This window comes from Macaca thibetana, chromosome 2 (genome assembly GCF_024542745.1).
Source record: "Macaca thibetana thibetana isolate TM-01 chromosome 2, ASM2454274v1, whole genome shotgun sequence".
Lineage (NCBI taxonomy): Eukaryota > Metazoa > Chordata > Mammalia > Primates > Cercopithecidae > Macaca > Macaca thibetana.
Genome location: NC_065579.1, coordinates 133,571,763 through 133,594,800, shown reverse-complemented (window position 1 = coordinate 133,594,800; position 23,038 = coordinate 133,571,763). Strand labels below are relative to the sequence as shown.

General features: G+C 40.5%; 1 protein-coding gene across 1 annotated transcript in view; it reads right to left on the bottom strand.

Moving 5' to 3' along the window:
• Window positions 1-6,095: 6,095 nt before the first annotated feature.
• LOC126948999 (uncharacterized) overlaps window positions 6,096-23,038 on the bottom strand; it is a 229,927-nt gene continuing 212,984 nt past the window's right edge. The window contains exons 6-7 of the mRNA XM_050781413.1: window positions 7,322-7,482; window positions 6,096-6,783 (exon numbers count right to left, since the gene is read on the bottom strand). Of these exons, the coding sequence (XP_050637370.1) occupies window positions 7,322-7,482 (161 nt within the window). The 3' untranslated portion in view covers window positions 6,096-6,783. The remainder of the gene's footprint in view (window positions 6,784-7,321; window positions 7,483-23,038) is intronic.

Here is a 23,038-nt window from a genome sequence, read left to right as displayed (position 1 = left end):
AAAATCCACCATGTTGCACTCATTCCTCTCCTGCTGAGGCACCCTACTCATTCTTCTGCAGTGTTCTTTCTATCTAATAAAATTTTCTTCTTCAAACCTATATGTTTGTTGGTAAATTCTTACTATCCTATGACCCATGAACCAACCACTTTCTGATGCTGGGGCTCTGACACCTTGTCTGGCAGCAACAGTTGATAATAACAATAAGCTGCACTTTGTAAGGTAACTTTTACTTGCATTGCACCTGGTGTGACCCTCACAGTAGCAGTATGAAGAAGGTTCTATTGCTATTAATATCATTCCGATGTTGCACATAAGGGAGCTGAGGTTCTGAGCAGTTAAGTTTCTGACTCTTCCAAAGTCATACGGCTAGATTCTTTGATGCCAACTTTGACCATGCTTCCAATACATTTGAAAGCAAGCACAGTGAGAATAGTTGTCAGCTTCCATTTCCCAGGCAAGGGTTGGCTCAGGAGTTTGTTTTTCCTGGGAGTCTGATGATTTGTATCAGTGATTAGGAGCTTAGGGGATGACTGAATCTGTGGTAAGGGTGCTATGAGGAAGGGAGGCTGTTCAGGCTGAGGTGTAGGAGAATGAGGGTGAGATGGTATTAGAGGAGAGGTAAATACAGAATCGAGTCTGAGTGTAAATGAACTGACCAGTGGGACAGAAGAGGTGCGAGGACCAGGTATCAAATGGCTATAGCATCATCATTACCTGTTGTTAATTTAAGTGTAGCCTAAAGCGGCCTCCTTACATACTTTAAGTTTGGCCTCAAGGTTTCTCCTTACACAGTGCACTGTAACCTAACTAGATGTGTAAACCGACTATAACCTACTCTTGTACCAATCATAGAGTTTTGGCCTGTCACAGGCTGCCAGCTGTTCAACCCATATTCTAATAAGGCAAATGCCAAGCTGTACCCAATCCAACTGTTTCTGTATCTCACTTATGTGTCCCCACCACCCCATTATTACCAAAATGCCAGCGGTTTGGTCTAGTTCTTGCTGCTTACTGCATAGAAAGCCAATCGCTGAGACAATGAGTATTGCCAGAGAAGAAGGCTTTAATGGGGTGCTGGAGCTGAGGAGATGGGAGATCAGTCTCAAATTCATCACACTGACCAACCAAAATCAGGGGTTTATATAGCAGGGAAGAAATGTAACTACATGCAGGAAAACATGAGTTAATGAGGGGTAAGGAAGAGGAACTGGTCAACAGGAAGCAGGGAGTCAGTTAGGCAATCATGATGGGTGAGAGATCTGGTGTTTCATTGTCCAGATGTGGTGTCTAGTAAGCTTCAGTTCCTTGATACTATCTGGGAGGCCTGATGGTTGGTTTTTTGAGAAAGAAACTCAGATAAGACAATTCTAACTCTCTCCACTTTTAAGATTGGGAGCATCAATTTCTATGTTTATTCAAAAGAAACCATAAACATCAGTGCTGTGGGACAATTGGTCTGGTTTCACCATTGCTCTGAAGCTATTCTGGATCAGGGGGCTGCCCAATTCTCAAATTATTTTGTGCTCAATTAAACTCTGGTAAATATAATTTGCCTAAAGTTTTTCTTTTAACAGTGATTAGGAATAGATTCAGGGCCATCTCCTGACTTCTCCACAAAGTATTGGAAACAGACATTCCTCAAGACACTTTGAGGTCTTATGGAACTTGAAAACTGGAAGGACCTCAGAGGTCATCTTACCATCCTTCCATTTACAGAGTAGGAACTCCTAAGTTCATGCAGTTAGCTAGTTTGGTACATAAGAGCTTTATTTACTTAACAAATGCTATTTACTATGTGCCAAACACTTTCCCAAGGGTTTACAATGATTCATTTATTCCTCATGATAACCCTAGGAGGAAGGTACTACATATGCATAGTCCCTCATTTGCAGTTCTGAATTTCAAAAGATTCTGAAAAAACGTAATTTTCTTGAAAGTTGGTGCAAACTCATTTGATGGCAAAACTTGATCTGAATTGACGTAAGTCTTATTGGTCTTTATTCCACAGTGTTAATAATCATACATCTTGCATCAAAATGTGTTTGAATATTAATATGTTTGAATATGGGGTGCTACCTAAGACTCTGCTGGAGGTGTTACAGAATATTTAGTATAATCTCATGCCTTTCAAAGTCCAAAACATTCTGAATTTCAAAATATATTTTGGTCACGAAGATTTTGAAACCTGTATTATTATTCTCATTTTACAGTTGAGAAAACTGATGCAGAGAGATTATATAAATTGTACAAGGGCACACAGTGGCATTCCTGGGATTCCAAACCAGTTCAGCAGTCTGTGTTTTTAACCAATCTGTGCCCTGGCAGGCCAAACATGGATTAAGAGGCTGCTATTCATTGCTCTGCCCAAATACTCTGTATATGATGTCATGTAAGTTCAGAAATCTCTAATCTCCATCACTTTAGTTCTGACATATTGCTTGCCTCCACCAATTTATTTACCACTGGGCAGTTAGAGTGATTTTTCAAAACATAAATCTGATTCATATCATAACTTCTTTATCAGCCTCTGCTTCAAATGGCTTTCTTCTGCATTTATAATAACCTAAATCATCCACTTGGAGTGGTTTGACCATGCCTGTCTCTCCCATCTCAGCTCATCCAGAGCCCCTCAGGCTTCCTGTGTTCTAGGCATCCTCACCTTCTTTCAGTTCCGTTTAACTGTATTGTGGTCCCTCTTGTTACAGGACCTATGCATATATGGTTCCCTCTTCTAGGAAGACTCTTCTCATTATCCAGCACATCACCCCTGTCTTGCCCTGGTCACCTCTGATTTACTTTTCAGATCTCAGCTCAAGGGTTCCCCACCCCCCCACAGGGATACCTTTTAAATTCATAACAATGATCACAGGTTTTTTGTTCATTTATTTGTCTGATTATGCATTAATGCCTGTCTTCCCTCTATAATGTGAACTCCATGACAGCAGAAATTGTTTTCATTTTTGCTCACCATTGTGACTTCATATACTCAGTAACATAGTCAAAGCTGCCTTTTGGCTCGCCACAGCCCCTATCCTGTACCCATGTAAACCCCAGACTGCAGGCTCCAGAAGCAGATAAGGAGAAGAGTAGACAAGTGGCAGAATGGCATGGGAGGGAGAAGAGAAGGGCCATCTGAATGCTGAGAGGAGTTTGGCTGGGAATGGTCAGAGAGGAGATTGGCCACCGAATGGCCAAACTCCAGGGGAAGATCATCTTCACACTCCACCCCACTTCCAGCTCCCCATTCGTCCCATCGAGAGCAATTTCCACCACTCAATAATACCCGTGCGTTCATCCTTTGAGTCTGTATGTGACCTGACTCTTCCAGGATGCTGGATGAGAGCTTGGGTACAGAAAGCTGTAACACTGGCTGTCTGCCATTGTGAAAAGGCAGAGAATCCACTGAGCTGGTTAACACATAAGCTGTCCACGAATGGCAAGGCTAAAAGAGTGTACTGTAACACAGCCCATTTGGGCTTTGGGAGTTGCAAGCTCTCAACCCTGGATGCTACCCTGGGGCTAGAGCCCAGGGGTGCTTTGCTCTGGCTCCTGAACCTGCCTGTCTGCATGCTCCCCCTCCCATAAGGGGTTTGAGGAGCAGTGGTGACTAAACAGATGAGCCACACCCCTGCCGCACGTCCAGCAACGGGGGGTCAGGGAATTCTCCCATTTCAATTTCTCAGTGTTTTCTCCTATGCAGTCTGTTGTGGTGGTGGTCATTAGTGCCATCCAGCAAATGTTTTGGCATGACCTCTCTCCTGTGGAGTAACAGGGCATTTTATCACTTCCTTGAAAGTAGACATAGCCAATGAAATATGAGAAGAAGTGATACAGCATTACATCCAGGTAAAAGCTCTGAGAGCTATTGAATTATTTGCCTTTGCCCCACTTTCCTTCTGCAACCAGAAATGCTCTGTTAGCTTAGGTCCTGGAGTTAGGATGATGTAGAACAATGACCTCAGACAGCCTGCAGTGTCTGTGTAATGTGAGTGAGAAACAAACCTTTTCTTTAAGCTGCTGTGTTTATCATAGCAACATAGCTTAACTTATTTTGACTGATACACTTTTGTGACATGGGTTTCATGCTCCCCATGGCTTTCAAATCTATACCTGTTAGGTTAGAAAACTCTTCTGTGGGCATCTTATTCTATAATTAAATCCAAGGCCTACTTAGAAGCCTTGGATGTTACAGAGTTTCAAATGGTACAGACAGACTGATAAGCAAAATTTATCCAGTAAATGTTTATTGGGTTCCTATGAAGTACAGAACATCATGAGGGATCCAGAAATAAATTAGGTTGGTAACCTGCCTCAGAGAAATTAGAATCTAGCAGGGAAGGGCTCTTTTTATATATTAAATGTATACAATGATATGTACATGGTTTGTGCATTTATTCAAACATACTTGTATAAGGTCTGTGACTACTATATTTGTCAAGTGTTGGGGATTTTATAGAGCAAAAAGAGATATGGTCATTCATACATGGAGTTAGGGCCTAAAAAAGGAAATTAAAATTAATCACACAAACATAGATAAAATTATAACTGGGGTGGGGGCTATAAAGAAGCACATGGTGCTATGAGGTATTATAACAGGGGGAATTATTTAGTCCAAGGGCATAATGAAGAGCTCATAGTAAGTTTGTGGAAATGCCCTGGGCTCCACAATCAAGCAGACCTGGGTTTAAATTCTGGTTCTGCCACTTTGAGCCATAAGACTCTGCTCAAGGCATTTTACCTTTCAAAACAGATATGAAAGTTTTTTTCTCAGGGTAGTTGTAAGACTAACATAAGCTTTTGACTGTGACAGTACCTGCATACTGTATATGCTATTAAATGTTAGTTACTGAGTCTCCTTCCCCTATGTGATTGACTCTATATGACCAATGCAGAGAAAGGTGATGGTGAATATGGGTCTGTCTGGGGGTTAGAGAAAGCTTTGTGAAAAAAAGTAGCATTTGAGCCCAGACTTGAAGAATGGAAAAGGTTTGAATAAAAAAAATTGTCATCATATGATGAGATGATAATTATAGGAAATGGAATATTACTTAGTAGCTAAGGTCATAGGCTTCTGAATAAAACAGACCCCAATGAAAGGATCCATCATTATTAGCTTTGTGACCTTGGGCAAGGTGCTTCTTCTCTTTATTTGGAAGTTTCCCCATCCATAAAATGAGGATAATATTGGAACTATGCCATAGGATCAAAGTAAAGATCAAATGATAAAAGCATGTAAGATATTTAATACAGATCCTGGTAACTAAGGAGATGCTCAGTATAATTGGCAACCAATGTTTACTCTTATAAGCAGAGAAAGGATAGTCTCTGGGTTCTTTTTTTGCAGTGCTTTAGATTCAAACTCCCAATGCATTGTTTGACTGTAAGGGGCTGATGTCATTGAGTACAGCATGAGATTTATTGTCTCCTTTGAGTATTAATCCCCACCAATTAATAGTGACAGTCACTAAACATTTAGTACCTAATGAGGTGCATCTCCTCAGTATGGCTGGAATGGTGTAGCAAAGGAGCTATGTAATCCAACTTACCAGACTTCCTTCTCACTGGCTCTCCATGACCTCCCCACTGGGCTGCCTGAGGGCATTGACTTCATTTGGAAAATGCATTTAGAAATGTCACTGGCTGGAAAGTATTAAGCTCTAAAGCCTCCTTGGAACTGTGGATGCAAAGAATGTCAGAGCCGGTCTCCTGTAAGCACTGAATCCCAAGTCATCATCTTAAAAATGGAGAAAATAAGGGTTAGAAAGGGGAATGAGATGACCAAGATTGTGCCATTGGGGATACAGCAGAAAAATAAAGAAGTTGGGTAAGGTCCTTTCTCTTATGAAGCTAAAGATTCAGTGAGGGAGATTGACAACACGCAAGAAAACAAATAATTCCAAAAGTAAAACAGAGTACAATGACAAAGAATAATGAGCATGGGAGATATTTGATATATGGTAGTCAGAGGATTTCTCTTGGAAGAGGTGATATTTAAACTGAGACTTGAAATATATAAAGGCACCAGCAAAGATCTGGGGCAGGAGTGTTCCAGGAGTGGAAAGGAATAGCAAGTTCAAAGTTCGTAAGGCAGGAATACGCTTGGTGTGTTTGAAGCTTGGTGTGGCATGAATCCCAGTGAGCTAGGGTGATAGTGGTAAGAGATGCAGTGACAGAGGTCAGTGAGGCAAAATGTGTAGGGTTTAGGTCACGTTCAGAGTTCAAATTTTATTTAATTTCAAAGGAAGAGAAGCCTCCTGGAAAGTTTCAAGCAGTGGAGTGACATGATTTGAAAGATCATTCTGCCATGGTATACAGAATAGGCTGTTGGAGGATAAGAATAGAAACAGAGAGACAGTTAAGAGTTTAAATTCCAGGTAGGATTTTATTTCAATAGTGTAATTGAGAGATGGTGTTGGAGTAAACCAAGGTAATAAACTGGAGAAGAGGGAGAGAAGTGGACAAACTGGAACGATATTTGGAGCCAGATTTTGCAGGATGCTGGGAAAGAGTAAGGTAAAGGGAATGAGTAGTTGAGGATGGTTTTCTCCATTGTATTTTTCCTTGAATGATTGGATATGTGCTAGTGACATTTACTGAGACGAAGAAGGCTGGGAGAAGAGACGACATGGGGGCATAAGATTAAAAGTGGGAAGAGTTGTGGGGAGGAATTTATGGGTTAGGCCAATGGAAACTTCCATCTTTATCCCGCTGGCTGAAACTCAACTTCACAGCCAGATCTAACTGCAAGGGAGACTGGGGCAGGTGATCTAGGTGTGTGACCTGAAAGAGAAGAAAATAGTTTGGTGATTATCTCTCCCACAGTGCACCACTGGCCACTTGATTCTTAGGTATGAAAGCTTCTCAACCTAAGAGTCATTCGACTCACAACTTGGGCCGGGGGTCCTTTCTTCTCAGTCATGACCTCACTCAGCCCCTTGGGAGCTGAGCTAGCCCACATTCAGGTAAGACCTGAGCTAGAATTTGGAGTAGGTTCCCCTCCTTTCTCCCCCTGAGTTCAGTTAACTTCTTTTTATCCTGGAGCTCTAACACTGGACTCAATCTTTTTTTTTTTTTTTTTTCTTTTTTAAGAGACAAGCTCTCGCTCTGTCTCCCAGGCTGGACAGTAGTGGTGTGATCTTAGCTCACTGCAGCCTCAGACTCTTGGCCTCAAGCAATCCTCTTGCCTCAGCCTCCTGAGTCACTGGGATTATAGGCATGGAGTCAGTGTGCCCAGCTCTGGACTCATTCTTTATCTCAGTCATGTCCAGGCTCCTGTTTGAACATAGACCTTATATACTTTAGACTTGTCTTCTGATACCTATCCCTGTAGACTCTGTCTCAAGTTCATTATTAGTTTCTTGTGAGGAGCACCACATTTGGATGTTTGTGGCTTTGGGTATGATTCTCTGTCTTCCAAACTGTAAAGCTGGGTTTGGTAGTGTTGTGAGGCGGCCTTAGAATGTAACAGATGTGCAGAATCTGGAAAACAAAATCAAAAGCCAGTTAGGAAAGAGCAGTGATTATATGGAGTTGTTAGCTGGACTTGAGTTAGTCATATCAAATAGTAATTCTATGTACATATCCTTACATTTATTTTGTGTTAAAATAATTTCTATGTATACAGTCTCATTTTATTCTTATAGCACTGCTGCAGAATATGCATTATTATCCTCATGTATCAGTCAAGATATAACCAGAGAAACAGAAGCAGTAAGATGGATGGATGGATGGAGATGGATGGATGGACATAGCATTATTGGAAGGAATTGGTTTACACAACTGGGGTCTGCTGGGTAATTTCAAAATCTATAAGGCATGCTGTTAGGATGGGGAGGCTGGAGCTCCTTGGCATGATCTGAAGGCACAGGCAGAACTTCTTCCTCAGGGAAGCCTCAGTTCTGTTCTTAAGGACTTTCAGTGGATTGAACTAGACTCACCCAGATTACCTAGGATAATCTCCTGTACTTAAAATTAACTGACTGTAGACTATAATCACATCGACAAAACACCTTTGCAGGAACACCTTGATTAGTGTTTGGCTGAATAAATGAGGACTGCAGCCTCGCTAAACTGACAAATAAAACTAATCATCATAGCCCATTTTATAGGTAAGGAAATAGAAGCAGAGAGTAGGAAGTTGCAGAGCTGGTTGTTAAACTACTTATCATTCTAAAATATCCCTTTAACTATTTTTTTCAAGTCCTTAAATTTCATATAATATTCTCAGCAGAATCTAAAGAAAATGTTTGGATTGACTTACCAAGAATGATCTAAATGATGCAATATTCCAAACAGAATAGTGAAGAAAGTTATTACCTGCTGGGCAGCCAAAAGAGTGTGAGAATGACTTATTTTTTTCCTGGTCTAAGAGTCTCATCATGAATAATTTCCAATATGGATAAGGCCTTGATTTTAAGTAAGTCAGTGATAGTAGAGTTTGCTCCTTTAATTCTTCGTGCAAGATTACGAGACACAAATCCTTAACATTTATTTCCAGCCCAAGGCTGAACAAGTTATTGGTTTAATTATAGAAAGCTGAACTTTCATCTTTCTTTAATTGAGCATGGATAATTTGTACCTGTGATCAGTAGCCAAAATGCCATAAAATTACTTAGGAAGCCTCATACTCATACCCTTTTAATGCAGTAAAAATACCAATTTTGTAGGCTTGTACAGTCATCATTTTGGGCAACCATTTCAATTTGTTAGTAATTATTGTCAGCACTTCATGACTAATGTGGTTTGGAAAGTGTCACAAGAAGTCCTTTTTCCCTTTTGGTGATGGGCAGTACATTTAGAGAACAAGAGGCTAGTGAGGAGAGAGATGCTGGCTTCTTGGGCCCATGGTTTGAATGACAATCAGAGAACAACAGATCATTATTTTTCACAGCAAGGAAAGGAGGAAGGGTCTCAGAAATCCTAAACTAAATGTCAGCTCTTGGGTGCTTTTTGTTATGCATTCTAACATAAGAAGGCAAGGGCATTTTTATTTCTTTTCTTTTCTCCAATCACACCCTGGGAAGACAAAACTATTATTATAGGTTATGTGTAACCACTGAGCTCATGGTCTTTAATGAGAAGGCACCCTAGAGGCCAAAATGACTATTGTGCCTCTTTCTGCTATAAATTTTGATGATGAAAAAGAGTGTTGGGCCACTGAATTATTGCAGCCTTGGAGACAGTTAGCAGCCCATGTGCTTAGTAACAATTGTGATCTAGTCTGAAAGAAATGCACTTGATTGTATTGCCAGTGTAGAAATAGTTGGTATAACCTTGAGGGCAAAATTGATAGGGTAGTCAATTTTTTATCCCTTTTAGGCAGAACTACCTTTAAAAAAAGAATAGTTTACAAATTCAGAGTTGAAAGAAACATAGTTTGAATAGAGTATGTTTCCCTGAAGGTATTCAAAGAGTATTTTAATGCTCTGTTTCTCAATCCAAATTATACAGCAGACAGATCGATAGTTCAAATTATTTCCTGTGGAGAAAGAAAGTGTGAGACAGACGAAGAAGAGAGGATAGGGAAATAGGAGCTAGGGAGAGGGCTTAGCGTCTTTTAAATTAATAGAGAAGAACTGGCAAAGGGCAGGTTCAGACCCATGGTAAATTCGTGCCTAGAGAGGAAGGGGGGTGGCTTATGGCTTCCTGTGAAGGGAGTCTGGGTAACATGAGGAGAGGGCTGAGAGAGGAACTGGGGACAGGTGGTAAAAGTTTTCGGCAGCCTGTGAACAAATTGTTTGAAAAGGAGGAGTTTCTCAGTTTTCTCAGCAGAAATAGAAGACATGCTCCATTGGAATTTTACAGATAATTGAATAAAGGTACAATTTAAAGATGTACAATTTAAAGGTACAATTTAGAGATGTGTGGGCAGGGCTGAGGCACCTAGGAAGAGAGGATGAGGTGCCAGGTTTTAGCAATAGCAGGAAGTTGTTGTACTGCCCAGGCCTGAAGAGCACGGGGTGAGCATGGGGACCCAGTGTTCATGGGGTGACATGACCTACCACTGTGGAAGGAGGCACTAGATAAGAGTTGAAGTTGTAGAAGGATCCAGTCATTGTCAGAGCCACAGTGCTGAGGCAGGGGGAGAGCCAGGGAACGAATGCCCAACTCCACTCTCCTGCCACCTTTTGGTCTTTCTATTAACCAATCCAACCTGAAGGCAGAGGATACAGGAGCTCTTGTGATGTGGAGAAGGGCAGTGAATGATTTTGGGGAAACAGCAGAGAGAATAACCAGCACTGATGGAGGGTCTAGGAGGTGATGGGATGCAAGGGCACTGAACTTGCCTTGGCAGCCAACTTGCTGAGGGACTTTAAGCAAATAGCCTGATCCTTTTCTGTTTCTCCCCCCAGCCCATCAATAAAATAGGGATAATAACTTACCCATTTCCTGGGGTTGTTATTGTCAGCCTAAATAACAAACAGAGAGAGGCTTTCTAAAAGAAAAAAAAATACTTATTTGGGAATAGTGCATGAGAATGCACTGCAATGAGAATGCTGTGCCCGTGTAAGTACTCAGGGAGGTAAAAGAAAGAAAAGGTTTTTAAGGGAAACAATGAGGAGAATTACAAAATTGCTTTGAAATAATTATCCTTGGTTACAAAGCTAAATAAGAAGAGTGACACCAGTCTGAGTTTGGACAGGCAATTGCTGGGCAGATGTCCTTGCAGAAGTATTCTTTTGTGTAAGTTTGTAAAGGTCTTTGTACAAGGTTGTGTTTTTTGCAGTCACTGTGATAGTGTTTCTTATCAGGTATACAAACATGAGAACCCTCTCTTCATGGACTTCTCTGGCTCTATTTGTTAGGTTTTTTTTCTTTTTAAAAAAACAAACAACAACAACAACAACAAAAAACTTTAGGGACTCCATTTTGATTTGGACAATTGTCATGTTATAAAGATCAGGTGACAGATGTACCTTATTAATTTGTATTTATGTTGAATTTTATAATTTCTAAATCTTCCTCATGTCTCTTACCTCATTTGCTTCTCAATACTAATTTCTAGAGTAGTCAAGATAGGTTTTATTATTCCCGTTGTATAGCGAAGATGACTGAGTTGGAGAAATTAAGTGGTTTCCTAAAAGTTACCAGATTAAGAGATTTTTTGACTAACTTGACTGTAATTTTCTCCTAGTACACTTTGAATGCTATTGAATTCAGCATTGTAGGTGGTTTTGAGGGACTATTATCATCTTTGTAAAGCATAAAAGTTCCAGATGAGGAGCCTGAGACAGTACCTTTCATGTGGTCTGGAAGAACAGCACCTGGGATTCAGGCCTGCTTTCTTATCTGGGAAGATACCACAGGGAGGGAAGCTGCCAGTTTTCATAACCAGCCACTCCTATTTCTCTCTGTGAAAAAGGCAAAAAGTGGTATAGCTCATGTAGGTAGCACACAGCCACAGATTGGAGTTACCTTATGTGTATGCCTGTGCCTTGCAAGATGTGTTATTTTTTATTTTTGCCCTCTTGGAACTTACCTGTAGAATGTCACCTATGCATAAAAATGCTACTAATGGGGGCAACTTTTCTTCCCCCTAACTTGTGTCTGGTCTGTAGATATGCCAGCTATCTGAGATAATCAGATACTACTGTATTAGGAGAATTTTACCATCTGCTGCTTTTATGTGGCACTTCCTTCTTACTCAGTAAGTTTCCACCTGAGCAAGATTGGAGTACTGAAGCTCTCTGAAGGGTATTGTCTACAAAAGTAGTTATTTTGTCAGGTGAACGTGAAAGGGAAATAAAAAATAAGTCACCTGATATATCATCATAAAGATTGGTTGACTGGGTGCTGTGGCTCGTGCCTGTAATCTCAGCACTTTGGGAGGCCGAGGCGGGCAGATCACTTGAGGTCAGGAGTTCAAGACCAGCCTGGCCAACATAATGAAAGCCTATCTCTACTAAAAATACAAAAATTAGCTAGGCATGGTGGTGTGTGCCTGTAGTCCCCCCTTCTCAGAGGCTGAGGCAAGAGAATCGCTTGATCAGGAGGTGGAGGTTGCAGTGAGCTAAGATTGGACCACCGCGCTCCAGTCTGGGCGACAGAGCGAGACTCTGTCTCAAAAAAACAAAAGCAAAAACAAAAGGAATGGTTGCAGTGATTGAATCTGAATATCCCAGGAGGGAGGCACTCTTTGGGAACTGCCATAAATTTCAGACCACAAGGGCACCCAACCTGACGTTACTCCTGAAAAGTCTGAATAAATGAGTCTACTAACATAGTTCTGCCTTTGCTTGAACACTTCTGGTCATGGGGAACTCAGTGCCCTCTGAGTTAGCCCACTCGGTCCATAAAGAGTTCAGTAAAAATGTTTCACTCCCCAAACTGAAATTGGAATGGATTGCCTCTCTGGTTCTAGTTACTCCACATCTAGTAATACACAATTAGCCCATTTCAGCAGCAACGTTGCACACTGTTGAACTGTATTAAGCTCACTGTCTACTAAAATCAGATTACAATTTGTCAGTTTTACATGACATACTGCTGCTAAATCAAATCTCAGACATTTTTCACTTTTTTAGGTTTTATACCCAATCTTGTATTTTTATTTATGTTAAACTTCCTTTTATTTAGACTGGCTTGATGGTTATGAGTATTTTGGATGTTGATTTTGTTCATATAGTTGCTATTGTTTCAATTGCATGTTCAATAAATATAGCCCCTGTATCTTCATCTAAATCATTGATTAAAATGCTAAACAGGGCTGGAGGAAGAGTTGTTAGAGGCCTACTGGGTTCCTGGTGACTATAGTAGGGAGACATGGGGAAGAATAAATTATGAAGAGTGACCATAGTATGTTGTAAAATTAATGAGTTAGTAGCAATAGGCCTAGAAAAGTAGGTTATAAGGAGCCTAGGAAATAATTTATCCCCATTCTGAGGGACATAATTTGACCTGTTGTTTTTGTTTATTTTCTCCAGGTTTATTGAAGTATAATTGACAAATTAAAATTGTATATATTTAAGGAGTACAAAATGATGTTTTGATATATTTACAGATTGTGAAATGTTACCAAAATTAAGCTAATCAACGTATCTATCACCTTACGTAGTTATCTTTCTTTTGTGTGTGTGTTAAAAATACTTAAGATCTACTCTTTTAGCAAATTTTCAAGTATACAAAACATTTCTTCTCTTGAGGCAGGGTCTTGCTCTGTTGCCCAGGCTGGAGTGCTATGGTGTGATCATGGCTCATTGTAGCCTTAAGTCCTGGGCTCAAGTGATCCTCATACCTCAGGCTCCCGAGTAGCTGAAATTGTAGGTACATGCCACCGTGTCCAGTGAATTTGAAAATTTTTTTGTAGAAGCTAAGTCTCACTATATTGTCCAGGCTGGTCTCGAACTCCTGGCCTCAAGAGGTCCTCCTGCCTCAGCCTCCAAAAGTGCTGAGATTACAGGTGTGAGTCACCATACTTGATCATACAAAACATTATAATTAACTATAGTCACCATGACCTATTGTTTTTAGAATATTTAGCTTTCTTCACTTTTTAATCTATGGTTAATTTGCATAGATGTTTCATGCATGCTTGAAAGAAATTATAGATCCATTTTTAGGATATGGATTATGATGTATATTAGACTAAATGTATTTTCTGTAATTTTTTTCTACTTGAACTATAAAACATTAAGAGGGGGGTGCTTTAATGTTTTCCATTGCTGTTGTGTTTAAATGGTTCTCTTTTCAAACAAAATGTAAATATTATGATATGCTTTTTTCTTTATAAATGGTTAAGTTGCTGTCTTAATTGTGAATTAATGAATTAATCTGTTTATGTTCTTTATTGCTTTTTTGCTTGAATTAAGCATTGTCTGATATTAATATCACAACCCCTGAACTCTTTTGATTTACATTTTCTGGTAAAACTTATCTATCCTGGGCATACCCAGTGGTAGTGGTCTGGAGTTTCTCTGGGGAGAGGCTCCAGAGCCATCTGACTGCCTCTGTTCCACTGCCACAGCAGTGGTTCTATTCCTGCTGCCCTAAGTCTTTGGAAGAAACAAAGAGCCAGAGGGCTACACCTGAGCTTACAGCATGCCGCTATCACCATATGGAGAGGAGACTAGTCTCTCTTCCCAGTGAGCCCTTTGCCTTTTGCTCCCCAACAAGAGGAGCCCCAAGCTCACACCAGCAGTGCAGCTGCCCTACCCCAATGACTGAACACTCTGGGTAACAGCTGGGAGTCCACATTTATCAGGCATAGAGCCCTCTGGAGCAACTGAAAGCCACTCTGCTACTACCTCTGTAGTGGTACTATCCCTGCTACCCTCAGTCTAATGAAGGAGCAAAGACTGTAAATGTCTTATTCACACCTCTAACAAGCTTCAATCGTCCTATGGGGAGGAGGCCAGTCCTTCTCCCACAGGCTCCACCCTGTCACCCATCACCAAGCAGGGAACCCCTGGCTTGGGCCCACAGCACAGACCCCCTATCCTGGGCTGATTGCTCTGAGGGATTGCTGACCTGCATCTCTCTGGGATGGAGCCCCCAGGAGACAAGTGAAAGATCGTCAGCCACATCTATTGATAAGGCCTCTTCCTCTGCTGCCTCCAAGTTGGTGAGGAAATATAAACCTAGAGATCACCCCACAGCAGTGGTGGGCAGCCCAGGAGTGCCAAGCCACGATCTACAGCCAACACTTAAGTGGGAGAGGAGCCCACACTTTCAGGGCATTGAGAGGGAACACAGTGACTAAGCAAGAACCTGCCAATTGACCACTCCACCTAAGTGCCACTTATTGGATCATACCCCAAAGCTTCGACACCAAAATACCTCATTAACTCACCCACTGTGAAACCAAAGGCAAGATGTCAGTTACAAATGAAGACCCTACACAAAGCCTTGGCCCTGTGAACATACCCAGAAAAGAAGTCTACTGACCATATTCAATCTATGTCACAGTTAAAGGAACACACACATGTAGAGATGAGAAAGAATCAGCATAAGAACTCTGGCAACCCAAATGGCCAGAGTGTCTTATGTCCTCTAAATGATTGCACCAGTTCTCTAACAAGGGTTCTTAACTAGCTGAGTTGTCTGAAATGGCAGAACTAGAATTGAGAATATGGATAGGAATGAAGATAATCAAGATTCAGGAGAACAGCAAAACCCAATCAAAGGAAACTAAGAATCACGATAAAATGATACAGGAGCTGACAGATGAAAAAGGCAGTATAAAAAAGAATCTGATAGAACTAAAAAACACACTATTCCTCCCTCTACCATTAACTTTCCTTCATCTCTTGTTATATTGGCATATGTGAAATTTTATTCCGATGTATTGGCCATTTATGTTTTTTGGGAATAATGCTAAAATGGTAGATGTGAAAAGAATGGGTTAAAAGTGGAGGTGGATAAGGAAAGCAGTTAGAACTTACTATAGAAGTTGAAGGAAGGAGGCGGCGATGTCAGAATGAGACGGAAGGGACCAGATAAGGGATTATTTAGAAACCTAGTTTCAATTTTATCTTTGCTATGTTACTTTCTTCATTGAAAATAAATGTGGGCCATCCATATTATTTCCTTATTCTGTGTCACTCATGCCAATAGATCATTCTTCTCTCAATGTATTTGACTAGATCTGAGTCTCAGAATATTTCTGTGGTGTATTCTAGTTTGGGAATACTTGAATTTATTTGTTTCTCCTCCTGTGGTGATACACCTTTCTGATTTGTGTCTCCTTGAAACTTTTAAGCTGTGTGTGTATCTTAGAACCTGGTCATCTTCATATTCGGAAACCCCCAGAGTGTTCAGAACAGTGTGTTGGTTCCCTCAGTATCTCCACCTAGTTCTGTATGATTCACCTTGTGATTTCACCATGGTCTCTTTATTTATTTATTTATTTATTTATTGCCTCACTGATCTCAGCAGATCTGCTTTGCCTGGACACTAACAATTAATTTTTTTCTCTTGTTTTAAAATTAGAAAAAAAAATTAAAGCAAAGCCCCTCTACTTTGTTGAGGTAGAGACAGAACAGTCAGCACTAGATTATAATGTTAGTTTCTCCTCACAGTGGGGCTCTGTATAGCTTCTCTGGACTGAGCAGGTCTTGGTTGACCAGCTTTGTTTAGTCTTTTTTTCTAATGAATTCATTTCTGAGGATCATAGCAAAGAAGGAAATGGAAGTGAGGAGTGAGAAAACGCCTCCTGCAGCAGTCTTCTTCACTCAGGCCTATGGGAAGAGTTATAGAACCCTCATGCAGGTCTTCTTCCCCCCAGAGCCTTCAGTTTTTCTTTGTGCCCTCTGCCCTCCAAAAGTCAACAGAAAATTTTCAGCAGTACTTAATTTGATAAGAAATGTGATCCAGGGAGGTGGTCTCTCCCTGAACATCTGGAAGGGCAGACTTCTTGCCCAAGGCAGAGCCTCAAAATAAGATAACAGTTTATAGGAGCTCTAAATGAGCTATTTCACACAAAAGTACTTTGTTTACATTCCAAACACGAGGTCTCCATGTGTGAGTGACTACTTTCTCATACACACGATCCTTTGTCTCATCCTCATAATCACCGAGTAGCTCAATTACTGTGTGCTAGGCTAGGCACTGGGATAGATGTTTTACATTCATTACTTGGTTTTGTTTTGTTTTCTCATATTCTAGTGGGAGCTAAATACATTCATTATTTTTTAAAAACACTAACAGCAATGTACTGATGTAGTAAATATTATAAATTTCCTTTCACAAATATCAGATTAAAAAAACTCCAGGAGACAAAGTCATTTTCCTCAGGTCACATAGGCCATTGGTCATATAGGCTAAGAACTGCACCAAAAGCATTCATTTCTCAACCCTGTCCACTCACCCGCTAAACTGCACTGCCTCTTTAACGTATCGCATAAAGCCCTAGTACTTTCATGTCATTAATATTATTACGGTTTATTGAGACCTCATTATGCACCAGACACCTACTATCCTAGAAAGGTAGAGACATTATTCGAATCCTCACAACAACCCTACAAAATATTTGTTATCACCATTGTGCACATTTTTTCTATGCCCAATAAGTAGCAGAATTGATTTTACAAATCAGGGTAGGTCTGTCTTCAAAAACTGCTCTCTGTCTCTCATACTGCCTAATGGAAGCCTATAGTAGGTTTAATTGTGGCCTCTCTAAAATATATCCTTGTCCTAACCTTCTGTGAATATGACCTTATTTGGAAAAAAGGGTTTTTTCAGGTGTAATTAAATTAAGCATCTAAATATGAGACCATTTTGAGTCATCTGGTTGGGATCTTAATCCTATCACAGATGCTCTCATAAGAGACAAAAGAGGATGACAACAGAGAGAAGATGAGAAGCTCACGTCAACGCAGAGGCAGAGATAGAAGTGATAGAGCCGCAAGCCACGATGACCTGGAGCTACCAGAAGATGGAAGAGGCAAGGAAAGATTCTCCACTCTAGCTTTTAGGTGGAATCTAGCCCTACCAACACTTGATTTCAGACTTCCAGCCTCCAGATCTGTGAGACAGTACATTCTTGTTGTTTTAAGCCATTCATTTTGTGATTTCTTATGGGAGTGACAGGAGAATAATACATAGCCTATTTCATTTTGAAACCATAGACTAACTCATACCATTTCTTTAAAAACTCAAAATGTACCCCACTTTATTATGGCCATGAGTGCCTTTGGTGTCCTCCAGCTGGACTGATTTTCTGACTTCCTTACTCACAGCCTTTGAGGACCTCTCTTCCACCGGAGCATCAGCCCTGGACGTGCTTTTGTGTCTTTGCTGACCTTGGTCTGGACCTTCCTTCTGCTTGTGGAACCAACTTACTATTCCCCAATCTTACACTGTAATCTGCTGACCTCATTGTCAAGTTTAGTCTGACTGATACCTTTCCCTAAAATCCTGGAGGGAGAGCCCTGGCTAGAATTAATTGCTCTGTTTCTGTGTGCCCAGAGTGGTCTACTTATACCTACCTCTATGTATGACTTATGTCTGTCTGTCCTGTATTGTAGTTCATCAATTGCCTGTGAAATCCTGGAGCCAGGGCAAGAATTTTTATCTCAGTACTTCTCATGGAGCCTGCCACAGAATATCTGCTGATGCCTCCTGACTTACCTCTGGATACCCATGTAAGTCTCTACAAAGGGTTTCTTAAACTTGAATTTGCAAGAGAATCACTGAACGAACTTGTTAGAAATGCAGATTCTGGGCTTCTGCAAATTCTTTGCTTTTGGGAGAGGGACAGGAAGCTATATTTCTTTCAGGCAACACAAGTAATTTTCAGGCAGTGGTTGCCTGACTATACTTGGAGTGGTCTAAAATTTGAACTAGAATCTCCTGTGGTATTCACCTGTTGAGTAACAGTTTCATGGATTTCTCTTGGGATGTAACGAGTGACCTAAAATTGCATTCTGCTTGGGAAAAGAAGAATCAAATCATCCTTTAAGACTTTGGTCAAAAGAGACTGCACATTTGATCCTATTTCTAAACTGTGTCTCAGTCCACCTGAAGTCCGTTTCGTATTTCCTGAGCTGCTGAGGATTTGGAGTCGGTTTCCTTATTTAAAGGTCACATGCTCTGGACTCTCAGCAGGCACATGGCTAGGATTGTCTTGCTCAGACAGCACAATTCTTTTCTGTCTCTTAAACAGTTGCAAGTTCTAGTGCTTCTGTGCACCTCTCCCTGTTTAACTTGATTTCAAAGAGCTCCAACCATCGCTTTAGGCATTGATGGAAAGAATGTGTTGTGTAAGTATCTATACTCATTAAAGGAATAACTCATTGTGCTGTATTTTTGTCTTTGGGGACATTATGAACTTTTCCCTCCACTTAGGAATGTCTTATGTCCTTGATAGCTTCTGCATAACACAAAATCACTCAGAGCAAACCTCAGCATAAGATAAATGAACTTTTCTGAGCTCCAGTTCCTCATGAAAATAGGTATAATTGTACCTACTTCATAGAATAGTTTTGAGGCTTAGATAAAATAATTTACTAAATAGAAAACGTTTAATAGGATATCAGATTCACAGGAGGACCTAAAAATCTTAATATTGTAATTATAGGCAGGCTTAATATTCATAATTTCAGATGTAACCTAAAACTTCTTTGTCATTCCCCTCTTCCTCATCAACATTGCCATCATCAAATTGCTGGATTTTAATTAGATTTTACTCTGTGTGCTGGGGACATTCTAAGTACTTGACATTCTGTACCACAATTCCTTTACTGCCATAACAAATTACCACAATCTTAGAGCTTAACACAACAAAAATCTACCTCATAGTTCAGTAGGTCAGAAGTCCAACACAGGTCTTATTGGATTGAATCCAGGTGTTACGAGGACTGCATTCCTTTCTGGAGGCTCTAGGGGAGAATCCCACTCCTGCTAATTCAAGTTGTTGGCAGAATTCAGTTATTTGCTGTTACAGGTCTGAAGTCCCTGTTTCCTTGCTGACTGTCAACTGAGTACTGTTTCTAGCTTCTAGGGGCCACCCACTTTTCTTGACCTGTGGCCTCCTTCCTCAATCTTCAGAGCCAGCAAGGGTGGGTTGAATCCCTCTCATGCTTTGGAACTCTCTAGCCACGTCTCTGTCTGACCTTTCTGCTGCTTCTTCCACTTTTACTTTTACGGGCCCATGTAGTTAGATTGTGTCTACCCAGATAATCCAGGACAATCTCCCTATTTAAAAATCTGAAACCTTAATTTCACTTTCAGCATCCCTTTTGCTATGTAATATGATGTGTTTACAGGTTCTGGGAATTACGACATGGACTTTTTTTGGGGAAGGGGACATTATTCTGCCTATCACATATTCATTGTCTCACTGAATTCTCTCAGTGTCTCTATTTTGTTGTTCCCGTTTTACAGATGATAAAAGAGAAGGCTAGTGAGATTAAATAACTTGCTCGGGTCCAGTTGATGATAAGCGGTGAAGCCAGGATACAAATCTAGGGACTTTGCTTATAGAATATGATTAGTTTAGAACTATGCTAGGTTGGGCTATAAGATTAGCTCTGGTACCAGGGTCAGGAACCCCTTTTCTGTGTTTATGACCTGGGACAACACAAAAGGAGAAAAAGACTGGCTTGGATTTAACCACTTGGGAGAATTTAATTTTCCACAGAAGGTCAGAGAGCCAAACAAGAGCTCTCAGGTCTGTCTCAAAGATGTATGTTTCTGACCAAGTTTTTTTGACATAGGGCATGAACACCATCTTATTGCTCATTTCGCAACTTTCTCCCAATTTCATACCTTTTCCATTCTAACTTTCTCACCACTGAAACTTTCACAGGAAGTTGGAGGAAACATTATTAGGAACAAGAATTTATCTCAGCAAATATGTAGAATACCTCATAGGGTCACATCTATTACCTATTTAATACTTACCCTGTGTTAAATGCCTTACTTAGTGACCCTGCAGGTAGATACTATTAATGGGGGGAACTTACAGACAAGGAAGCTGAGACACCGATAAGCAAACTTGTTGGGATTTCACTCTTGGCATCCTGATGCCAAACCACTACACTCTGTGATCACTGTAATCTTCTCTTATCAGATGAAAATATTTGGATCTTTTTTTTCCCTGCTCTTAGCAATTTCCATACTTTGCCGTTAACTGAAGTATCTGATACCAGGCATCTTGGCATTAAGGCTGCTCTCCTATGTCCAGCTGGATGCTATGATAATAGAGCCTCCATACCTCTAGGCCAGGCAAAGGAGAAAATCATTTTCGAACAAGAAGTTTGCAGACTGTCACCTGGTGGCTCTGTGATTTGGTTTGGCTGTGTCCCCACCCAAATCTCATCTTGAATTGTGGCTCCCATAATCCCCACATGTCGTGGGAGGGACCCGGTGGGAGGTGATTGAATCATGGGGATTGAGTTCCCCCACGCTGTTCTTGTGGTAGTGAATAAGTCTCACGAGGTCTGATGGTTTTATAGGGCGAACCCCTTTTTGCTTGGCTTTCATTCTGTCTTTGCTGGCCTCCATGTAAGATGTCCCTTTGTTCTTACTTGCTCTTCTGCCATGATTGTGAGGCCTCCCAGCCACATGGAACTATGAGTTCATTAAACCTCTTTTTCTTCATAAATTACCCAGTCTTGGGTATGTCTTTATCAGTAGCATGAAAACAGGCTAATACACTCTGTTTTATTTATATGTAAATGCACGGTATATTCACATATTAAGTGCAGAGAACTTTTATATTATTTAACCTGAAGTAGATAAGTCTTCTGACTCCTCAGGTTTAAGTGGGAGCCTAGAACTTTGTCCCAACTGTTATTATTAGTCTCATAGTATGGGCCTTTTTGATAATATTATTTCTTTATGTCTGTATTAGTCTATGTTATTCATAACATAGTTTTAAATGTTTTTGTTCAATCCTCAAAAACATCTAGTGAAATAAGAGGAAAAAAATCACATGATTATAATTAGATGGTGATGATGAAGATGAAGAAGAAGAATGCTTACCATATGCCAATGTCATATACTCTTGTGGTGGTTAATACTGAGTGTCAACTCGACTGGATTGAAGGATACAAAGTATTGATCCTGGGTGTGTCTGTGAGGGTGTTGCCAAAGGAGATAAACATTTGAGTCTTCACTGGGCTGGGAAAGACAAATCTACCCTTAATTTGGCTGGGCACAATCTAATCAGCTGCCAGTACAGCTAGAATATAAACAGGCAGAAAAATGTGAAAAGATAGACTGGCCTAGCCTCCCAGCCTACATCTTTCTCCCCTGCTAGATGCTTCCCGCCCTCGAACACTGGACTCCAAATTCTTCAGTTTTGGAGCATGGACTGGCTCTCTTTGCTCCTCATCATGCAGATGGCCTATTGTGGGACCTTGTGATCATGTCAGTTAATAATAAACTCTCTCTCTCTCTCTCTCTCTCTCTGTGTGTGTGTATGTGTGTGTATATATGTATATATACACACACATATATATGTATGTATACACATATATACACACATATATATGTGTGTGTATATATATTCCATTAGGTCTGTCCCTCTAGAGAACCCTGACTAATACACTCTACAAGTTTTAACTTGTTTAACCTACTCAATATCTATTGGGGTAGGTATTGCTACTATTTCCATGTTAAAGGTAAAGCTAATTTACTTCTTCAAGTTCATCCATCTAGTAAGCATGGGACTAGGTTTTAACCCAGGCTACTTGACTCTTCGGACCACATCCTTGACTAAGGCTCCATAGCATTATTTTCATTCTGTAGCTGAGCTAATTAAGATCCAGAGTGAAATTAAGATTTGTTATAGGCCGCCCAGCTGGCGATTCTAGGACTCTGACCAAGTTTTCTGCCTTCTATTTGGAGGCAGTAATGATACAGCAGAATTATATGGAATCAGAGAGAGAGTTCAATTCACATCATGGCTCTGTTGGACAATAAACATGTGACCTTGGGTAAATCATGAATATTCTCTAATCTTTAATTGACTCAGGTAAAAAATGGGGGTAATCATACCTATTTCCTTAGGTTATCAGCAGAATGGAGATAATGCATGTAAAATGTTTTGCATGAAGTGAGTAAACAATAGCTGTTATTATTAGTCAATGCTCTTTCCACTACACCAGCTGCCTCTCTAGAAATAATGGAGCAACGCTCAATTATTTTTAGCGTGAACCATAGGCTGTTGGCAGTCACTACCTGATAAATCAACATCATCGTAGGGGACAGGCTCAGAGGTATGTCCCAGACCTGGGAAATACAGTGGCTGAGACTAGGATACCTAGTAAGGTTCCAGTGAACTTGGTATGTCTAATGCAATCAAAGCTGAGAATTGGGGCTTGTTAATAAGCTTCATCCTCTCTCCTTAGCTGTTTTCCTAGATGAGTCTATAGTAAACATGATTGCTTATTATCTTTTCTGCTGCATATAAGCTCCCTCCTAAAGATGAGATTCCAAAGGCAGTTCTGGAAAGCTGAGCAAAATGTGGTGGTGTTGGGGAACTGGTGAAGGCTGAAGATTGTTCTTTGTGTCACATTATAAGTATTGGAGTAGATTACTGAAGTATACATTGGTGGTTAGTTTCTAAAGCATGATCCTTTGAATAAACATT